Genomic DNA, 21,633 nt, shown 5'->3' on the forward strand with positions numbered 1-21,633 from the left:
GCCTCTGCGATCCACCCAGGAGTAACTCGAACTGACCTCCTTGATCAAGGAATCATCAACTGGGACGTTAAGAGAGTCACAGATTTTAAAGAACATCTCTTTGTCCACATATCCTGAAGCTTCCTTGTCATAAACTTGAAATGCCTCACGAATGCCGTCTTTGCATGGATGATCTTTCAGCTGCTTCTGGATTGTGTCTATTAATGCTTCCAGTTCTTGCACGCCTGGATCCACTTCAGTCTGCTTGCTGTAGAGAAAGGAAGAAAATGACTGGACAAGGTATTTATTCTTGACCTATCTTATCTCGGTGACCAAAGTTCTCACTTGGTGAAGTCGGGGAAGCTTCTAATGAGAAACAGCTTTGATGCTGAGCAGCCCAGTAACTGAACACTTGCCTGCAGGGGCTGGCTGATGGCTGACCCCCACATCAGGAAGGCCTGACTAGGGGCAGCTTTTGAACTGAAGCTCAGCCTCCCCTGCTGCCATCTGTTAAATCACTGCACCACAAGGAGCCAAATCCACCACCACCGCCGCCCGAGTTCCTTGTTTGTGGGGTCACACGACTGCCTGTTAATGCCGTTGCAGACCTACATCCTCCATGTTACATCGTCTAAAAACAAATGTCTGAGTTTAAAAAATATTTAACTGTAACTGCAGTCAGGAATCTCTTGCATTTTTAACATCCCCTCTCCGATTTCACTCTGCATTTTGTGGAAGGCTATCTATGGAAGTTAAGAGACTGCCCCGTGTGATGGGCTGAGAAGTTTAGGCCTAGTATTTACTGAAATGAATGGAGACTGGTAACCCCCAGCATTAGGAAGAGGGAGGTTTATCCCTGCAAATCACAACCAAGAGAAGCAGAAGCCTGATCTTTATTTCCTCTGAACGTGAAGGTACAATTATAAAATTAAAGAATTTTAGAGCTGGAAAGGATTCTCTCATGTTTCATCCTCATAAATCCATTTGGGAACAAAATGAGGCCCAAATAAACTCAGTAAGCTCTCCTCCCTTTTTCAATGATGAGAAAACAGACTCAGTGACTTATCCCAGATCTCATGTCAGAGGCAAGACCAGAACAGACACCTCACTCGCGTTCTAACGTGTTCTCTCCAGTCCGCCCAACCACCTCTCAATGACCCCTCTCCTTCCATTCGTGCACAATACCAATGCACTAGTGCTTCTTTGTTCCTAGTTTTTCTTATACATAATATTTAAAACAGTTCACTGTTTCAAATAGCCTTTTCACTCATTTCCCTTTTTACCTGCTGGTGATTCTTGCTGGAGGAGGAATGCAGTGGTAACCTTTCAGGAACAATTTGGAAACATGAAGCAAAAGCCCAGCAAAGAATTTCAAATAATTTATCCTAAGGAAATAATCAGAAGTTGTATACAAAGATACATCTATAAAGCTATTTTGAGACAACCTAAATGTCCAAAAAATTGTCCAAAAGCCAGGAATTGGTTAAATAATATACACTGCAATCAGGCAATATAATAACACAGCATTGACAATGTTGCAGAAACCGTAGAAAGATAAATTGTTAGTGAGAAAATTAAGGTGCAAAACTGTGTGTAGAATGCTACCTTTTGTGTAAAAGTTGTGGAGGGAATGGGAATATCTATTTAAATTTGCTTATATTGTGCAAAGAAACTCTGAGAAGGTATTCAAAAACCCATGAAAGAAGTAGTTACCTACAGAGAAGGGAGGGTAACAAGTAGGTAGATGGAAGATGAGGTGGGAGCAAAGCTTTTCATTGGTCCCTTCATATATATATATAACCCATGTGAATATAATACCTACTCAAAAATTATCAGTACCCCATAAAATATTTCATGATATCAGAAATGTTCATGATATACTATATAGTGAACAAAGCTGGTAAAATGTTATTACAGAATTATTTCATTTTATATACATATTAAAACAAAATATTAGAAGTAGTGATCTCTGGGTTATGGGATTTTAAGAAATATTTTTGCTTATTTCTATTTGTATTTCCTAAATTTGTACTCCCTTAATGTTTTTATTCTGGGCATGTATTACTTTTGTAGTAAGACAAAAACAACAAAAATTGTAATAAGACTCTCCAGTATCAAAATGCTATCTGGCATTATTTATTATAGAAGCAGAATATGTTTATCTGATGGGTATAACTCCAACCATATACACTAAATTATGAATGACTGCCAGGGAGCTATTTTAGTGGCAGAAAGCAGTCAAACCTCAATGTTCCATATCTCTCCAGGAGTTAGAGCCAGGGAGCATATAAATTTAAAATGTGATCATCCAATCATTTCGGGAAAGAGAAGATAACTCCTGTTCCCTGAAGAAGCCAGATACCCATACTGCTTCATACAACAGGGGACATGCCCGCGGCAATCTGCTGCCTTTGAGTAAGATGGAGTCAATTCAGAGAGAGCTTGCAACAGGTGGTACTAATGGAGACAGAGCTAGTTAAAGTTACAGCCCCCACACTATTGTGAGGCCCAAGCCACAGCCTGTTGTGGGGGAGAGCTGCAAGACCCAGGGTAAGGTTTGTTCCACAGGTTAACAAGGGAACACAGGGGCTGGCTGGTAATCCATAACAGGGACTACCAACTGAGAGAGGTGGCTGGATTCCCAACATGCTAGGTGCAGACTCTGTGAAGGCCCTCTAATGCCCCTCCTTTACTTTCCATAAACGCAAACGTGAATTTTATAGGGTGATTCGTCTCTCACAGGCAAGAGAGACGTCATGGTCTTCAGTCCACTCTTAGAATATTTTCCTACAAGCACTCGGGCAAAGCCCTCCGCTTAGCAAGAACTAAATGGAATTCACATATTTTCTTAAAAAGCAAACAATCTTGTTCTTTCTTTATTGCAGTTTTTTTCTTTTGTTTTTGGTGGTGGGCAACTCTTTGATACCAACAATGTGCTAAAACTCTAAAGTGTGGCCATTTCGATTGCAGAGGTTCAGCGTCGACCCCTTGGCCTAACCTTATCCTTGATCCATAATCCAGGGCCTCCCCTTTGCCCCAGTGAAGGTAAGGCCACTCCCAGGACAGGCAGTCATTTGCCTAGAGAGCTTCAGGCAGTCAGGAAGCTGAATAAGAACACCCCCAATTTCTGGGTGCTTTTCTTTGGTGAGGCAGAACAAACTGTAGTTAAGAGCATGGGCTCTAGAATCTACCTGGTTCAAAATCTCAGCTTTGCCACTTAAAGACTGCATGATGTTGAGTAGATTCTTAACTGCTCTGTGCTTCAGCTTCCTTATCTGTAATACATTAGTTTTTAAGGGAAGCCACCTCATAAAGACTGTTGTGAGAATTAAACGAGTTATTACATATACAGTCCGTAATGCCTGACATAGCAGACACACACAGATGTCAGCTTTGAACAAAGTGCATTTGACAGTCCCAGTAGAAACAGCCCTTCACTCATCTAACAACTATTAATTGAACACACATGGCTCAACGCCAGCTTTAGAATAAACTGCTGAGTGTGACAAGGGACCTGTTTTTAGTAAGGATCCCTGCTCTCCAGAAGGGGAGTTAAGACACAGACTTTAAAATTCCTAACAGATGGGAGAAAAATGACCATTACCACTTTTTTGTGTGTGTGTGTGAGGGAGATCAGCCCTGAGCTAACATCCATGCTAATCCTCCTCTTTTTTTTTTTTGCTGAGGAAGACTGGCCCTGAGCTAACATCTATTGCCAATCCTCCTCCTTTTTTTCCCCCAAAGCCCCAGTAGATAGTTGTGTGTCATAGCTGCACATCCTTCTAGTTGCTGTATGTGGGACGCCGCCTCAGCATGGCCGGAGAAGCGGTGCGTCGGTGCGCGCCCGGGATCCGAACCCGGGCCGCCAGCCGCGGAGCGCGCGCACCCAACCGCTAAGCCACCAGGCCGGCCCGACCATTACCATTTTAAGAGAGGTACAGAGGATGAGAGGATCAGGAAGGGCTGATCTAGGAGGTGGCATTTGACCTAGGCCTTGAAGGATGTGAGGGCTTAGACCTGTAGAACGAAATAAAGGAACTGCAGACAATGGGAACAGCCTGGAAAAGGCATGAAGAAAGGAATGCTTGAGGTTAATATAATAAACCTGTTTGTCTGGAGGGCAGAGTGTGCAGAAAGGTAAGCTAGAACTCTCAGTCAGATGGTCATTTGGAGCCACACTATGGAGGTTCTTGGATATCAGACTAAGAACTTTAGAATTTTGTTTTTAAGTGATGACAACCTCTTAAAAGTAATATAATTAAGAAATCAAAGAGAATCAAAAGGGAAATCAAAAAATATCTTGAAATAAACAAAAATGGAAATACAATATACCAAAACTTATAGGATGTAGCAAACGCAGTTCCAAGAGGAAATTTTATAGTGATAAATGCCTACATTAAGAAAACAGATTTCAAATAAACAACCTAACTTTATATCTCAAGAAAGTAGAAAAAGAAGGAAAAAACTAAGCCCAAAGTTAGCAGAAAAAAGGAAACAATAAAGATCAGAGCAGAAATAAATGAAATAGAGACAAGCAAAATGATAGAAAAGATCAACAAAACTAAGCTGTTTTTTTAAAAAGATAAACAAAATTGACAAACTTTTAGCTCGACTAATTAAGAAAAAAAGACAGAAGACTCAAAATCGGAAATGAAAGAGGAGACATTACAACTGACACCACAGAAATAAAAGGATCATAAGAGACAACTATGAACAATTATATATCAACAAATTGGATAACCTTGGAAAAAAGAATAAATTCCTAGACATGAACAAACAAAAAATTCCTAGAAACATACAACCTGCCAAGACTGAATCATGAAGAAATAGAAAATTTAAACAAATCAATAACAAGTAAGGAGATTGAATCAGTAATCAAAATTCTAACAACAAAAAAATGCCCAGGACCAGATGGCTTCACTGGTGAATTCTACCAAACATTTAAAGAAGAATTAATACCAATCCTTCTCAAACTCTTCCAAAAAACTGAAGAGGAGGGAACACTCCCAAATTCACATTGCAAGGCCAGCACTACCCTGATACTAAAGCCAGACAAAGACACTACAGGCAAAGAAAATTACTGGTCAATATCCCTGGTGAACATAGATGCAAAAATCCTCAACAAAATACTAGCAAACCGAATCCAACAGAACATTAAAAGGATCATACACCACGATCAAGTGGGATTTATCCTTGGTATGCAAGGATGAGTCAACATACACAAACCAATATATGTGATACACCACATTAACAGAATGAAGGATAAAAATCATATAATCTCAATAGATACAGAAAAAGCATTTGACAAAATTCAACATCCTTCATGTAAAACTCTCAACAAATTAGGTATATAAGGAATGTACCTCAACATTATAAAGGCTACCTATGACAAGCCCACAGCTAACAGCAAACCCAATAGTGAATAAAACAAGGATGCCCACTCCCGCCACTTCTATTCAACACAGACCTAGCAAGAGCAATTAGGCAAGACAAAGAAATATAAGGCACCCAAATAGGAAAGGAAGAAGTAAAATCATCTCTGTTTGCAGAGGACATGCTCTTATATATAGAAAACCCTAAAAACTCCACCAAAAACTGTTAGAACCAGACAACGAATTCAGTAAGGTTCCAGGATATAAAATCAAGGATATAAAATCAGTTGAAAGAGAAATTACGAAACTATCTTAAACAGAACTTAAGAAAACTTTATTTACAATAGCATCAAAAACAATAAAATACTTAGGAATAAATTTAACCCAGGAAGTGAAAGACCTGTACATTGAAAACTATAAGACACTGACGAAAGAAAATGAAGAAGACACAAATAAATCTTGTGTTCTTGGATTGTAAAAATTACTATCGTTAAAATGTACATACTATTCAAAGTGATCTACAATAGTATGTAGATTCAATGCAATCCCTGTCAAAATTCCAATGGCATTTTCCACAGAAATAGAAAAGAAATCCTAAAATTGATCTGGAACCACAGAAGATCCCAAATAGCCAAAGCAATCTTGAGAAAGAAGAACAAAGCTGGAAGGGTCACACTTTCTGATTTCAAATTACATTACAAAGCTACAATGATCAAAACAGGATGGTACCGGCCTAAAAACAGACACATAAACCAATGGAACAGAATAGACAGCCCAAAAATAAACTCACATATTATGGTCATACCTAATCTTTGACAAGGTAGCCCAGGATACACAATGGGGACAGTAGAGTCTCTTCGATAAATGGTGCTGGGAAACTGGATATCCACATGCAAAAGAATGAAACTGGATCCCTATTTTATACAATTCACAAAAATTAACTCAAAATGGATTGAAGGCTTAACTGTAATACCTAAAACTGTAAAACTCCTAGAATAAAACATAGCAAAAAAGCTCCTTGACATGGGTCTTGGCAATGATTTTTTAGATACAACACCCAAAGCACAGGCAACAAAAGCAAAAATAAACAAGTGGAACTATATCAAACTAAAAAGCTTCTGCACAGCAAAGTAAACCATCACCAAAATTAACAGTCAACCTACAGAACAGGAGAAAATATTTACAAACTGTTTTAGTCCATTCGGGCTGCTGTAACAAAACACCAGAGACTGGGTAGCTTATAAACACAGAATTTTATTTCTCACAGTTCTGGAGGCTGGAAAGAGCTCTCTTCCTGCTTCATACCAGCACCTTCTCACTGTGTCCTCACATGGTGGAAGGGGGCTTGCCAACTCTCTGGGGCCTCTTTTATTAAGGCGCTAATCCCATTCATGAGCGAGAGCTGTGATCACCTCCCAAGGCCCCACCTCTTAATGCCATCACATGAGGCATCAGGATTTCAACACATGAATTTTGGAGGTACACAAACATTCAGGCCATAGCCATATATCTGATAAGGGGTTAATATCTAAAATATATAAGGGACTCACACAACTCAACAGCAAAAAAACCCAAACAATCTGATGAAAAAATGGGCAAAACACCTGAATAGACGTTTTTCCAAAGAGGACACACAAATGGCCAACAGGTACGTGAAAAGGTGCTCAACATCACTAACCATCAGGGAAATGCAAATCAAAACCACAATGAGATGTCACCTCACACCTGTTAGGATGGCTACTATCAAAAAAAACAAGAGAGGGGGCCGGCCTGGTGGTGCAGCAGTTAAGTGCGTGTGCTCCGCTGCGGCGGCCCGGGGTTCGCCGGTTCGGATCCCAGGCGCGCACCAACGCACCGCTTGTAGAGCCATGCTGTGGCAGCGTCCTGTATAAAGTAGAGGAAAATGGGCACAGACGTTAGCCCAGGGCCAATCTTTCTCAGCAAAAAGAGGAGGATTGGCAACAGATGTTAGCTCAGGGCTAATCTTCCTCACACACACACAAAAAAAGGCAAGAAATAAGTTGTCCAGGATGTAGAAAAAAGGAACCCTGTACATTCCCACCAACAGTGGGAATTGATGCAACCATTATGGAAAACAGTCAAAAAATTAAAAATAGAGCTAACATATGATCCAGCAATCACACTTCTGAATATACATCTGATGGAAACAAAATTAGTATCTCAGACAGACATCTGCACCATTCACTGCAGCATTACTCACAATGGCCAAGTATGGAAACAACCTAAATGTCCATCGACAGATGAAAAGATTAAAAAAAAATGTGACACACACAGAGGAATATTATTCAGCCATAAAAACGAAGGAAATCCTGCCATTTGTGACGACATGGATGAACCTGAAGGACATTATGTTGAGTGAAATAGCCCAGATAGAGAAAGAGAAATACTGTATGATCTCACTTATATCTAAAAAAAATCAAACTCATAGAAACAGAGTAGAAGGATGGTTACCAGGGGCTAGGGGTTAGGGAAAAAGGGGAGATGTTGGTCAAAGGGTACAAACTTTCAGTTATGAGATGAATAAGTTCTGGGGATACAATGTACAGCATGGTGACTACAGTTAATAATACTGTACTGTATACTTGAAATTTGCTAAGACAGTAGCTCTTAAGTTTTCCCTCCATACACACACAAAATTAAATGGTAACTATGTGAGATGATGGATGTGTTAATTAATTAATCATTTCACAAAGTATATCAAATCATCACATCGTACACTTTAAATATATACACTATTTGTCAATTACACCTCAATAAAACTGGGGGAGGAGGGAGTATGATGAATTCGGAGCCAATTCCGAATAGATGGCTGGTCTGGTAACAGTGTGTGAGGTGGACTGAGGAGGAAAGAGAGTGGAGGTGGAAAGATGAGTTAGGAGGCACTGTGGAAGCCTAGGCAAGCAGGCGTGGGAGCGTGGCAGGCACTGGTGGTTACCTGCCCAACATTCATCCTCTTCTTCTTCCTAATAGAGCCCCTCTTTTGTTTGGAGCAGCAATTAGGAGTGGCTGTGTGACACAGCCCAGACAATGAGATGTAAGCAGAATTTGCTAGGTGGGGCTTCTGGATAAGCCCTTCAAAAACAGGAAAGACATGGTGAGATTGGCTTTTCAGTCTTTTACCCTTTGTCCTTCCCCTTCTTCCCGCCTGGAATACAGACGCAATGCTGGACATGGAACACTCACTTTGTGGGCACAGAGTAAAAAGCATGAGGACAAAAACTACTTGCTAAGGACGTCTGAGGAGAGAGAGAGAAAAAGTCAGGGCTCTGCTGGCACCGTAAAGCCATCTCACCAGCCGGACTGCTTCCCTCCAGACACTGTGTTCCAGGAGAAACATAAAACTCCACTGGGTTGAGCTAATGGAAATTTGTTTCTGTTGTTATTGTTGTTGTTGTTATGTGCAGACAAATGCAACTCCTAACTGATTGAGTGCTTTAAATTAGGAAATGGTGGTGGGAATGAAAAGGAGAAGTCAGAGGCAAGAGATATTGTAGAATAAAGTAAAAGAAATTAGCAGCTTATTGAATTGATGGAAAATAGAAGAGGTCAAAGGAATCTCCAAGGTTCAAATCAGGGTAAATGGAACTCTGATGTGATTAGGAGAAAGAGGCGCTAACAGTTACTGCTTGTCTCCTGCGTGCCAGACACCGTGCTGGCGCTTTACATATGTTATCACAGCTCGTTGTTACCACAACTCGATGAGGCAGATGAACAGGAAAAAGGAAGAGCAGGGGTGCCAGAAAGATGAAAACGACAATGGTTTCATTTTTAGTTGTGCCAAGTGTGAGGTACTGGTGACACAGCCAACAGGCAGACAGGCATCTAGGAATATTATCAGGAGAATGGTCAGGATGGAGAGCAACTTATTTAGCCACTCTGCAGGGAGATGAGATGAGATTTCAAGAGTTTAGAGAAAGCAAACAAGAGGACCAAAATCAGGACCCTGAGAAACACCAACCTGGGAGACAGAAGTAGGAAGAAGATACAAAACAAAGAACAGGCTCCCGGAGGAGCAGGAGGAGTATGCGAGACTCTGACTATTAGAACTCAAAAGAAAGGGTTTCAAAACGAAGGGGGTAAGGAGTGTTATATTATAGGTAGATCAAAAAGGCTAAACGCTAGGGGCCAGCCCAGTGGCGCAGCCGATAAGTTCACACACTACACTTCGGTGGCCCAGGGTTTGTGGGTTCGGATCCCGGGCACAGACCTACACATGGCTCATCAAGCCATGCTGTGGCGGCGTCCCACATACAAGATAGAGGAAGATGGGGACAGATGCTAGCTCAGGACCAATCTTCCTCCAGCAAAAAGAGGAGGATTGGCAATGGATGTTAGCTCAGGGCCAATCTTCCTCACCAAAAAAAAAAAACCCCAAAAAGGCTAAACACTAGACCAGGGGGTTGGCAAACTTCGGCCCACAGGGCAAAGCCAGGCTGCTGCCTGTTTTTCTAAAGAAAAGTTAATTGTAACACAGCCACACCCATTCATTTACACATTGTCTATGGCTGCTTGCACCCTAGGAGGGCAGAGTTGAGCAGTTACAACAGAGATGGTATGGCCCACAAAGCCTAAACTATTTACTACCCACCTCTTTGCAAAAAACCTTGCCAACTCCTGCCCTAGACTGTGAGCTCCCTATTCTCTCATCTGTTTGCCTAAGCATTTATTAAGGTCTGGCACATGGTGCAAGCTCACACGTCTGTTAAATTAATGAATAAATGACATGAGACCATTAGATGTGGAAACAATCGATGACCTTTAAGAAAGCAATTTACGAAGAGTGTTTGGATACGAGAGCGGTCAGAAAGGAGGCGGTTAGACACAAAATAGAAGATTTAGATTTGGAGAAATAGGAGCTACTCTTCTCCGACAAGAAGGTAAAGAGAAGATGAGTGACAGCACAGAAGCGTTCTAAGGTGAAGAGTGGAAAACTGAAGCAGCTCGCATTGGACCCTTTGATCTTATATTTGACACCAACAGCAAGGTGAATATGGAGGAGCCCGAGGCTTAAAGGAAATGGAAGAAGAGATGAGAACAGTTGGAAATGTCTACATGGGAAAAGTGGCTGCAAGTGAAAAAGAGAGGATTAAAAGGATCACTGATCGGGGAGGAGGGTCCTCTTGAAGCTGCAGAGCACAAATAAGCTAACAGAACAAGAATAATATACATGAACCCCATGCGTGTGTTTATGCTGCTCACATACGTAGACTCCACGGAGAGGGCTGGATTTATGACCATTTGTTATCTGAAAGCCTGAGTTCAATATATTACAATGAGGACCCAAAAGAACTTCAGATGAAGTCAATACTCAATTACTCATGCACTATTTTAATTTTCTGGCTCAGAGAAAGAAAATAGCTAACCCCAAATTTCATCATCCTGTAATTGACACTTGATATAAAAAGTACTTAGGCCTGACAAGTACTTGGGATCCTCTTTCATTAATCTTAGAAATGATTAGTCAAATAAAGGATTTGTATTTCCTTAGAGCGGGATTCTTACCAGAGGGGAGGAGTTAGAAGCCAAAGACAGAATGGCTAGAAGATGGAAGGCATGACCCTTGGATCCACATCATCTGTGAGCACTTTCTCTCAGTCATCTTCTGACCCACTACGAGAGAGGGAAGGTGAGGATCAAAATAAGAATAGCAGTGGATCTCTTAACCCAGAACTTGAATTTCTCTTTGTTTTATTGGTATCTTATTCTAAGTGCCATAGTGCTATCTTTTGCTCATAACTAAGTCAGGGAAAAAAAAAAAAAGATTCTACTGGTAGTATGCCAAAGCAAGCAGCTTTCCAGTGTTGCTGGTATTTGCACAGATGGGGGAAAATTACAGGAAAAAAACTTATGAGAAGTACATGAATTAAATGTATGACCACGAATCTCAACTCAGCACTTAATGCTGCCAGCCACCAAATTACGCTTCTCTAGTCCATTCGCCCTCCCACTTTCTGAGACACTGGCCATATTTAATCAGTCCTGAGACAACATTTTTCACATCTCTGGAATCAGGATGCATTTTTTAATTGATGGTATCAATTATAATTGTTGGTTTTTATTTCTTAGTAGATATAATGTGTATTTATTTTCATTTTACTTCTATATTCATTTTATTTAATTTACATAGTCAATAGAATAGAGCATTTCACGACGTTTCCTCTCTCCTGAAACTTCCAACATCTCCCGTCTCATTCTTCCCACTGCACTACTACACTGAAAACAATGAAACAATCAGCAGGACCCCTCAGCCACATCCACCCCTACCAGCATCGGTACCCACACTCTCTGCCTTCCTGCCTGTTACCACAGATCAAGGTTTCAAAGAGGAATCCCAGGACCCCTGGAGGTTCCCGAGACTCTTTGGGGGTCTTACAGTCAAAACTATTCTCATAATAATACTAAATCCTTCTTTGCTTTCTCACTTTTATTTTCTTACAAATGCACAGTAGAGTTTTCCAAAAGTTACATGATGAATGATATTGCAGAAGGCTCAGTATAGAAGCAGATGAAAATCCAGCTGTCTTCTATTAATAAAGTCAGCCATTAGAGAGATTTGAAAAATGTAAAACAATGCCACTCTTCTCACTAAATTTTTTTGTTTCGGAAAAAATAGTCATTTTTCATGAAAATTATATTATTTGTATTAACATGAAATGAGTTTATTATTGCTTTTGAGAACATTAATAAATATTTTTAAATGTCTCACATATAATTTCTAACATGGTAAATATCAATAGATATAAACTACCTAAACAAAAACCCTTGGAGGTCCTCGATAATTTTTAGGAGTATAAAGGTGTCCTGAGATCAAACAGTTGGAGAACTACTGCCCGAGATGAATGACTGGTGCTTCTATCTAAAGCCATTCCTCCATTTGTGTACTAAACTCCATCCTCTCTCACATAGGCCACAAATCTCCCCTCTCTCTCACACATTTATCAACATTTCCCTCTCTACAGAATCATTCCTACTTACATAAAAATATGCTGTTATTTATTCTATCTTAAAAACAAATAAACAAAAAACCCTTCTCTTAACTCCACTTTCTCTGCCAGCTGCTGCCCCATTTTTCTGCTCCCTTTTGCACCACACTTCCTCAAAAGAGTTGTCTATACATACTTCTGATCTCGAATTCCTCTCCTCCCATTCCCTTTTTTTTTTTTTTTGAGGAAGATTGGCCCTGCGCTCACATCTGTTGCCAATTTTTTTTTTTCTTTTTTCTCCCTAAAGCCTCCGTACATAGTTCTGTATCATAGTTCTAGAGTTGTAGCTCTTCTATATGGGATGCCGCCTCAGCATGGTTTGATGAGCTGTGAGTAGGTCCGCGCCCAGGATCTGAACCGGCGAACCCTGGGGGCCGAAGCGGAGTGCGCAAACTCAACCACTGCGCCACTGGGCCAGTCCCCCATTCTCTCTTAAATCCACTCCCATCAGATTTTCCTACCCTCCCATTCCACTGAAACTCCTCAATAGGGTCCCCAACGCCCCCTACATTGCTAAATCCCCATTTGACACAATGCCCCATTCTGTCTTCCTTGATATACAGGCACTTCTCGCTTGGCACAGTTCCGACGTGCATGAATTTCAGTTACCACCGTTTGGTTAAATAACCCAGTCCCTCAACAACATGGTTCAAACTTCAGTTACCACAGTTGATTACCCGTGAGTAATTGCATCAAGTACAAATTCACTGTCAGGTTTTCGGTCCACTACCCTCTACATCAGTAACAGACGTGCATCACAATCCGTGACAGTCGTAACACTTCTTTCAAGTCTGTTGGTGATTGGTCGTGGGCGTCTGTTTTTCAGTTCACACAGAGAAAGCAAAGTGTGTAACTATGTTGCCTTCTTGTCTCTCAGTGACAAACTCACATGACATTTTATAAAAATGGATAACTGAACGAGGGAACTGGCCAACAAAGATGAAAGTGCGGCAGAGAAACAAAAAGTGATAACTCTAGAAGTGAAATTCGAATCAAACATAATGGAGTTAGAGAAGAAAGAGCCGACTGTGGGAATGCTGACACAGCCGCCGTCCAAGAGACTCTCGATGTGCAGCCAGAGGAACTCCGTGAAGGCCACTTATTGACATAAATGAGGAAAGGGATAGTAAAGAAAAGGTGAACATATTCCAGATGCCAAGAAAATACTGCCCATTAAAAGAACTCTGAGATATTTCACTGTCATAAAGGAACTCGAGAAGACATTTCACAGCACTGAAAGTAAAAATATAAAATGTTGGAAGTTGATCCAAACTTAGAAAGGAATCTGACAGTTTACCAAGGCACAGAAAAGATGTTCACTCTGTATCATAAGTTATACGATGAGAAGAAGGCAAGCACGGTTCAAACCACTCTTGAGCCGTTTTTTACAAAGAAATAAAACATTTTCATTTTCCATGTTGCCGATGTTTTAAATTACAGTGCACTGAATAAAAATTAGTTTTACTATTTTTTCATTTCCCTATAAATTTATAACCATCAGAGTCTTTTGGGTTTTGACAAAAATTTTTAAAGGTCACAGAACAACAGTAAATGTTCCTATGATTATTAAGATTGTCATTTTTATAGTCCCGCACTTCTGTGCAAAGGGAGGGCTGCCCGCACTCTCCTCATCTGGCTTCCAGGATACCACACCCCTTTGGTTGTCTTCCTGCTTACTAGCTATCCTTCTCGCTCTCCTCTTCTGAGCTCGTGGTGTTGGAGGACGCCAGCGCTCAGTCCTTGGAGCTCTTCTCTCCTTTATCTACACTGACTCCCTTAGAGATCTCACCCAGTCCTGTGGCTTAAAATGTCCTCTATATGCCAACAACCCCCACATGTACATCTCCAGCCCAGACCTCTCGCCTGCACTCCAGGTTTATACATCCAACAGCCTGTTTGAGATCTCCACTTGGATGTCTAATAGGTGTGTTAAACCTAGTATATCCAAAACTGAAATCCTCCCCCCTCAAAAAAACCTCCTCTACCACGATGCACTTCTTCCCCGTCTCAGCTGATGGCAACTCCTTCCTTCTAGTTGCTCAGGCCAAAAACCTTGGAGTCATCCTTAACTACTCTCTCTCTCACATCCCCCGTATAAACTGCTGAAGTCTCATTGGCTCTACCTTCAAAACATATCCAAAATCAGACCACTTCTCCCCACCATCACTGATACCACCTGGGTCCACGCACCATCATCTCTTGCCTGGATTACTGCATGTTCTCCTAATGTCCCTCCTAATCTATTCTCAGCACAAAAGCCAGGGTAGTTCTTTAAAAACATGTCAGATCTTGCCACTCCTCTGCTCAGAACCCCCACAGTGGCTCTCCATTTCACTCGGAGAAAAGCCGACATCTTTCCAAAGACCTAGTAGGTCCCATATGATCTGGCCCCTTGTTAATTTTCTCACTCCATCGCCTGCTCCCCTTCCTCTCACTCACTCCATTCCAGCCACTCTCCTCGGCCTACTTCTTGCCAGTGTTACTTGAGTATTCTAGGCACTACTTCTAGGCACGCTACTAGTCAGGGCCGTAGCAATCACCATTCCCTCTTCGTAGAAAGCTCTTCCTCCAGATATCCACACAGCTAACTACTCTACCTTTAAGTGTTTGCTCAATGTCACCTTCTCAAGTTTGACCACCTCTGCCAATCAACTGCAACCCACCACCACCCTCCAGAAACCCTTATCACCCTTATTTTCCTCCACTGTTCCATAGCACTCATCACCTAATATACTGTTCAATTTACCTGTGCTGTTTATTGGCTCCTGCTCCTTAGAAGGTCAACTCCATGAGGGCGACAACTTTTTGTCTATTTTGTTTACTGACAAAAGCCCAAGGGCCTAGTGATAGTATATGACACATACTAGGCATTTAATAATGATTTGCTAAATAAATGAAGTTGAAAAAGTTCTACGTTGCTAGTTATTATATTGGACCCAGGGAACCTTCTGTATATGACTAATAGCTCCCACTTGGTGAGGGAAATCTGAAAATCTAAAATGTGATTGCCCATTCATTTGATCAAGAACTATTTCCTGAATATCTCATATGTGCCAAAGCCAGAATGGACCCTAGACGGTCAAACATACTTTTCCAATTCTGGTGCGGGAGGTTCTCGCTTTCGAACATGGTTCTGAACTGACAAGAGTGCTTCCGGTGAATACTGGGCAGCATTGCTTTCCATGTATTTCAAAACATAGTCGTCTGTATCAAGGATGACGAACCGGTGGCCAAACACTGAGGAGAGGGTAGAAATACATTTAGCTTGGTTATGTTTTTATCATGCAGTCAGGAGTAAAATAATACTGATCCTCCAATGACAAATTCACAGATATGCACTTGTGACCTAGATTAATGAACTTTCAAAAGCTCTCTAAAGTAATACGTAGTAGTATGCTTAGTGTTTAGGAAGCTCAGGGTCTATATTTATAGCCAACAAATGCGACCAATTTACAGTTTAATTGATAAGGAAGGAGACTAAGACACTGTACCCCTATACAAGATTAGCTTTATCTCAGCTGGAATGCAGCCCAGCTGCCTCCTACAAGGGTTAATTGAATTAAATTCCAAAGAAGAACCCATTCACTTGGCTAGTAGGACAGCCTAACCCGTGATCAGACCTACCCTCAATCACAGCACCAATGAAGAAGTCACTAGGGCTGTAGTAGACGGGGTTTTCCACCAATGAGTATGGTTTGACAACTTTAGTTCTGCCAAGGTACTTGCCCCCAATGATACCAGAATTGCGAACAGGAGGCTCAAAGATACTGATCATGTCGGTGGCCAGAAAATAAGAGAAGACAAATCGACGGTCTTTGTCTTCTGGGATGGGGGATTCCTAGAAAGGTGAAGAAAAGAGGATATTATGAAGGTACATGATCTATCCAGATGCTCCAAACTTATATAATATAAACATGATCTATAAAGTATAAGATAAATGAACAGTATGGGGGGCCTCTGGTGGCTTGGAAAGGACATGCCCATCTAAAGGAGGCTGCCCCAATTCAACTCCAGTTGATTGCTGCTCTGCGGGAATGTAGGCCCAATGTTGCTACATCTTCCAATTTTTCATGAGAAGATAGAAATCTGGATTACTATATAAAATCTCTGATTTTAAAATGTTGACTTCAACTCTTTTAAAGCACCAGGTGGCCAAACAAAACACTTAAGTGAGCTACATTCTGCCCACAGGCTGCCAGTCTGAGACCTCTTAGCTGACACCATGTTCAACTTCGTGGACACTAAGATGATTATGCAAAGTTTAGTTCTTTAAACAAATCCATTTATACACATCATTTTAAAAAGGAAATTTAAGAAGGGAGGAATGAGTAATGTAACATTATAGAGTTGAAAGTGATTCTGAGAAACTATCTTGTAGACAAGTCACTTCCTAAATCAAATTACTGAAGAGTGATCACATAACCCTTAAGAAACAAATTCCAGATTGAACAAATCTACGTACAGACATGCTTATTCTTGACTAAAATCCTCTCACATCACAACTTCAGCACATATCTTTTCATTCAGACCATGGAATTATTTGTGTAATAATTTCTCGTTTATTAAAGAAAGTCATTGGGTTTCCTCTTAGCAAAATAATTTCCTCATACCATTCCCTTATCTAATAGTCTCCAAGACTTTTTTGATTGGACACCCTTATAATAAAAAAAATTAGCAAAGATCCCCAATATAGTTAATAAAAATCAAATCACATCACTCCTCTGCTCTCAAACTTCCAGAGGATTCCCATCACACTTAGAATAAAACACCAAGTTCTGAGCAGGGCTACGGGCAGGGGTGTACTAAGGGGGTTGGGAGGATGTGGCAACGGCTCACCCTGGCAGGAGGGAGGATTTTAAAACTTAAAAAAATTTTTTTTACCTTTTTATTTTGAACTAAGTTTAGACTTACAGAAAAGTTGCATAAATAATAGAGAATTCTCATAAGCCCCTCACCAAGCTTCCCCTAACATTAACGTCTCACATAACCATAGTACAATGATCAAACCCAGGAAAATAACAATAGTTCAATCCTATTAAATAAACTATTGCCCTTATTCAAATTTCACCTGTTTTTCACTTATGTGCTTTTTCTGTTTCAGGGTCCTGTAGAGGATCCCACACTGCAGTGAGTTGTTATTTCTCTTTAACCTCCTTCATGTGACAGTTCCTCAGTCTGCCCTTGTCTTCCATGACCTTGACACTTTTGAAGAGTACTGGTCAATTATTTTGTTGAATGTCCCTCATGCATCTCATTTTTGCATCTATGGCAATAACACCACAGAAAAAATAGCGTGTCCTTCTGAGTGCACATCAAGGAGTTCATGATATCAGTGTATCTTATTATTGGTACGTTGAACTTGATCACTTGCCTAAGAAGACGGCTGCTGGGTTTCTCCCCTATAAAGTTACCATCTTTCCCTTTGCAGTTAAGATCTTGAGAGAGATACTCTGAAACTATGAGAATCTTGTTTCTCTTCAAAGGTTTGCCCACTAATCTTAGCATCCACTGATGGATCTTATCTGCAACAGTTATTGCTGTGGTGTGTGCTTAATGGTAGTTTTCTATTGCCCTCTTCTCTTCTACATTTATTAATTGAAATTCTACTATACGGAGGAGCTGTCTCTTTGGGGATGAGTATTTTATCACTGATGTTGTTTAGAATTACAGGCACATGATGACAATAAGAAGCAGATCAACTTTTAGTTGGTTTTATTTTCAAATTCTCTACAGGCTTGTTACCTACACCCCTTGTTACCTGCACCCTGGATGACTGCTCCCACCACCCCACCCCTCCGGCCTTATTCCGTCTTCATTTCTGCCCCTCTACCCACATTCCTTGTACACCGCCTCTGCCTGGAATGCAGCTGCCTCGGATAGTCCCCTGGCCTGCTCCCTCGGTTATTCATTCTGGTCTCTGCCCGGCTGTGCCCTCCTTGGAGAGGCTCTCCCTGATCTTCCAATGTAAACAAGTCCCCATCCCCATCACTGTCTCCTGCTTTACCCAGCATGTGCTACTACCTGTCCCTTTAGGATCTATCTACTTATTGACTAGAAAGTCCACCATGAAGGCAGAGATTTGTCTGTCTTGTTTTCCACTGTACCCTTGATGCCTAGAATTATGCCAAGCTCAGAGTAGTTCTATAATATTTGTTGAATGAATGAATGCATAATTGAACATACGTTCTTCTATATAAATGTTTTGTGCATTACAAAGCATATATAAAAATATCAGGGCTATAAAATAAATGCGCTCCTAATAAAATACAAACAGAGGCTATCATACGTTCTTAATAAACCCCATCGATTACACCGTCTCGCATACTCCCTGGAAGGGTGTGCGTGCTGCTATAGAGATCACTGCTCGAGTCACGTTTCTTTTGCTCTTCTAAAGCCTCCTCGAGTTTCTCAGCTGGTGCTCCACTCTGAGCCCCAGATACTTTTACTTGGGCACCAATCGCCTACCTGGGTTTATATACTTTATTTCCTCGCAACACGCCCAGTGTTACCTGAACTTAATTTATATTTGTCTCTGGTCATTCCTCCAGCATACTCCCTTCTTTTGAATTTCCATCTTTTCTTCTGAAGTCCTCACCTTATTCCTAAGCCCTTTCCCCTTATTGTCAGACAACCTTTCTTTCATCCCAGAGCTTTTGTGATGAGCTGAATGAATACACCCTCTATTTCACCAAATAGGTCAGGGAAAAACCTTTGAAAATTACCACTACCAGAATATCACTTCTTTTTTCTTGCCCATAGGAAGATATCCACTGCTTCTTTATTAATAGTTCTATTGGTGTTCTTTTAAATATATCTTTCTACTGGGAACCATAACACACATAGAGAAAACTGCAAAAAAAAACAAAATTTACAGTTCAAAGAATTTTCACAAAGTGAACTCATGTAACCACCACCCAGGTCCAGAAACAGAACACTGACGGCACCCAGAAAGCAGCCTCCCAATCATCCTATACCTCCCCCACCAAAAAAGCCATGATCTTGAGTTTCATGGTTTTGTTTAGTTTTACTACAAAGCAGGCATCCCTAAACAGCTTTGTTTTGCCTGTTTTTTTATCTTCATCTAAATGAAATTACATAATATGTATGTATTCTTTTGTGTCTGGATTCTTACATTCAAAACTATGTTTATGCAACTTATCTTTATTTGTAGCTGTAGTTCCTTAATTTTCATTGCTGAACAGAATTCAAATCATTGCATATATGCCATAATTTATTTATCCAGTCTCCTATGGATGGACATTTTGGTCTATTTTTGGCTATCATGAATTATGCTGCTATGAACATTCTTATCTTTTGGTGCACACACAGTGTACCATTTTGGCACAATTTAGTGTACTTGACTATGCCAAACTGTTTTCCTAAGTGAGTGTGTCACTGAAAGTATGAGATTTCCAATTGTTCCATATTCTCACCAACACATTAATCATCCGGGTGGGTGAGTAGGGGCAATTCACTATGGTTATAATTTGTAGTTCCCTGATCACTAAAGAGGCTGAGCACCTGTTCATACATTTATCAGCCTTTTGGATATCCTCTTTTGTAAAATGCCTTTTCAAGTTTCTTGCTTAGTTTTAAAAATGATTTCAGAGTGTTCTTTACATATTCTTGATATGAGTTCTTGGTTGATTTCCTTAGTAACATCTTCTCCGACTCGGACCTCGCCTTTTTCACTCTCTTAATAGTGTTTTTTAAGGAACAGAACTTTCCATTTTAATGCAGTCAAATTTACCCATTTTTAAAAGAATTCCTGCTTTTTGTGTCCTACTAAAGAAATCTTTCCCTACTACAAAGTTAAGATTATCTTATCATTAACAAGTTTTACTGCTTTGCCTTTCACATGTAAATATTCAATCCACACAGAATTGATTTTTATTTTTTGTGTGGGGGGGTCAAGTTCTCTTCTTTTTTCCCATATGGATATCTAATTGTTCCGATGTCATTTACTGAAAAGACCTTCCTTTCCCAACCCCTCTGCAGTGCCATATTTGTCATATATCTTAAGTGTGTGGGGGTCTGTTTCTGGGCTATTCTATTCCATTGGCCTAATTATCTATCTTTGCACTCATATGAGATTGTCTTAATTACTTTATGTGACTTTTTAATATACTGTGATATTTGGTTGAGCAAATCCACCAATCTTGTTCTCCAAGAGAGTCTTGGCTATCCTTGGTACTTTACATCCCACATAAATTATAGAATCAGTTTGTCAAGCTCTGCAAAAATAAAAACCCTTTGGGATTTTCACTGTAATTGCTTTGAATCCATAAATCAATTTGGGGCAAATATCTTTATAATACTGAATTTTCTAACCAGTGAACATGGTATGTCCCTTCACTTATTTAGGTCTTCTTTACTTTTCTCTCTATAATGTTTTGGGTATTACACACCTTTTGTTTGATTTATTCCTAGGAATTTAATATTTTTATGTATGGTAAATGGCATTTTTCTAACTTTATTTTCTGTTTGTTGCTGTTTGTACAATGACTCTGCTAACATGTAATGTAGATTCTCTCTGATTTTCTGCATAGAAAAGCATTCATTTTAGATAATGACAGTTTTCTTTCTTCCTTTTCAATCCCTATACCTTTTATTTCCCTTACTGTCTTACTGCTCTAGCTAAGGACCTCCAGGACAACGTTGAACAGAAGGGGTGACGGGGAGCAGTCTTGCTTTGTGCCTGATCTCAGAGGGCACACGTTCAGCACTTTATCACTGAGTATGCCGTCTGCAGATTTTTGGTAGATATCCTTTATCAGACTAAGGAATTTCCCTTTTATCCCCTATTTACTAAGAGTTTTGTTTTAAAACCATAATAGATGAATTTTATCAAATACTTTTCTGCACCTAATTTTTTTCTTTTATTGTTTCTGTTATAATTTTTCAAAACTGAAATAGTTTTGTTTATAGTTCTCTGAAATTCTCAATCTTATCCTTTATCTCCTAAACATAGTAAATATAGTTTTTTTTTAAGTTTGAGTTTGATCACACCAGTATTTGAAGCCCCTATGGATCTATTTCTATTGTCTGTTGTTTCTGCTCAGCTTCCTTCATATCCTCTTGCTCTTCCTCTGGACATTGTATTATTAATATCGTGTTTTTGAATGAGTGCCATACATCGTATTTCTTTTCTTTTTTTTTTTGGTTTTTTGCTGAAGAGGAGTCACCCTGAGCTAACATCTGTTGCCAGTCCTCCTCTATTTTGTATGTGGGTCACCGCTACAGCATGGCCGCCAATGAGTGGTGTAGGTCCACGCCTG

The 21,633-nt window shown here is 40.2% G+C and overlaps 1 protein-coding gene across 1 annotated transcript in view; it reads right to left on the reverse strand.

The window, feature by feature from the left end:
- The window catches only part of EFHC1 (EF-hand domain containing 1), a 62,337-nt gene that overhangs the window by 2,279 nt on the left and 38,425 nt on the right, over nt 1-21,633 (reverse strand). Inside the window, exons 8-10 of the mRNA XM_058554164.1 lie at nt 15,980-16,193; nt 15,445-15,592; nt 37-247 (exon numbers count right to left, since the gene is read on the reverse strand). Coding sequence (XP_058410147.1) covers nt 37-247; nt 15,445-15,592; nt 15,980-16,193 — 573 coding nt within the window. The remainder of the gene's footprint in view (nt 1-36; nt 248-15,444; nt 15,593-15,979; nt 16,194-21,633) is intronic.

Source organism: Diceros bicornis, chromosome 14, assembly GCF_020826845.1.
Source record: "Diceros bicornis minor isolate mBicDic1 chromosome 14, mDicBic1.mat.cur, whole genome shotgun sequence".
Taxonomy (NCBI): domain Eukaryota; kingdom Metazoa; phylum Chordata; class Mammalia; order Perissodactyla; family Rhinocerotidae; genus Diceros; species Diceros bicornis.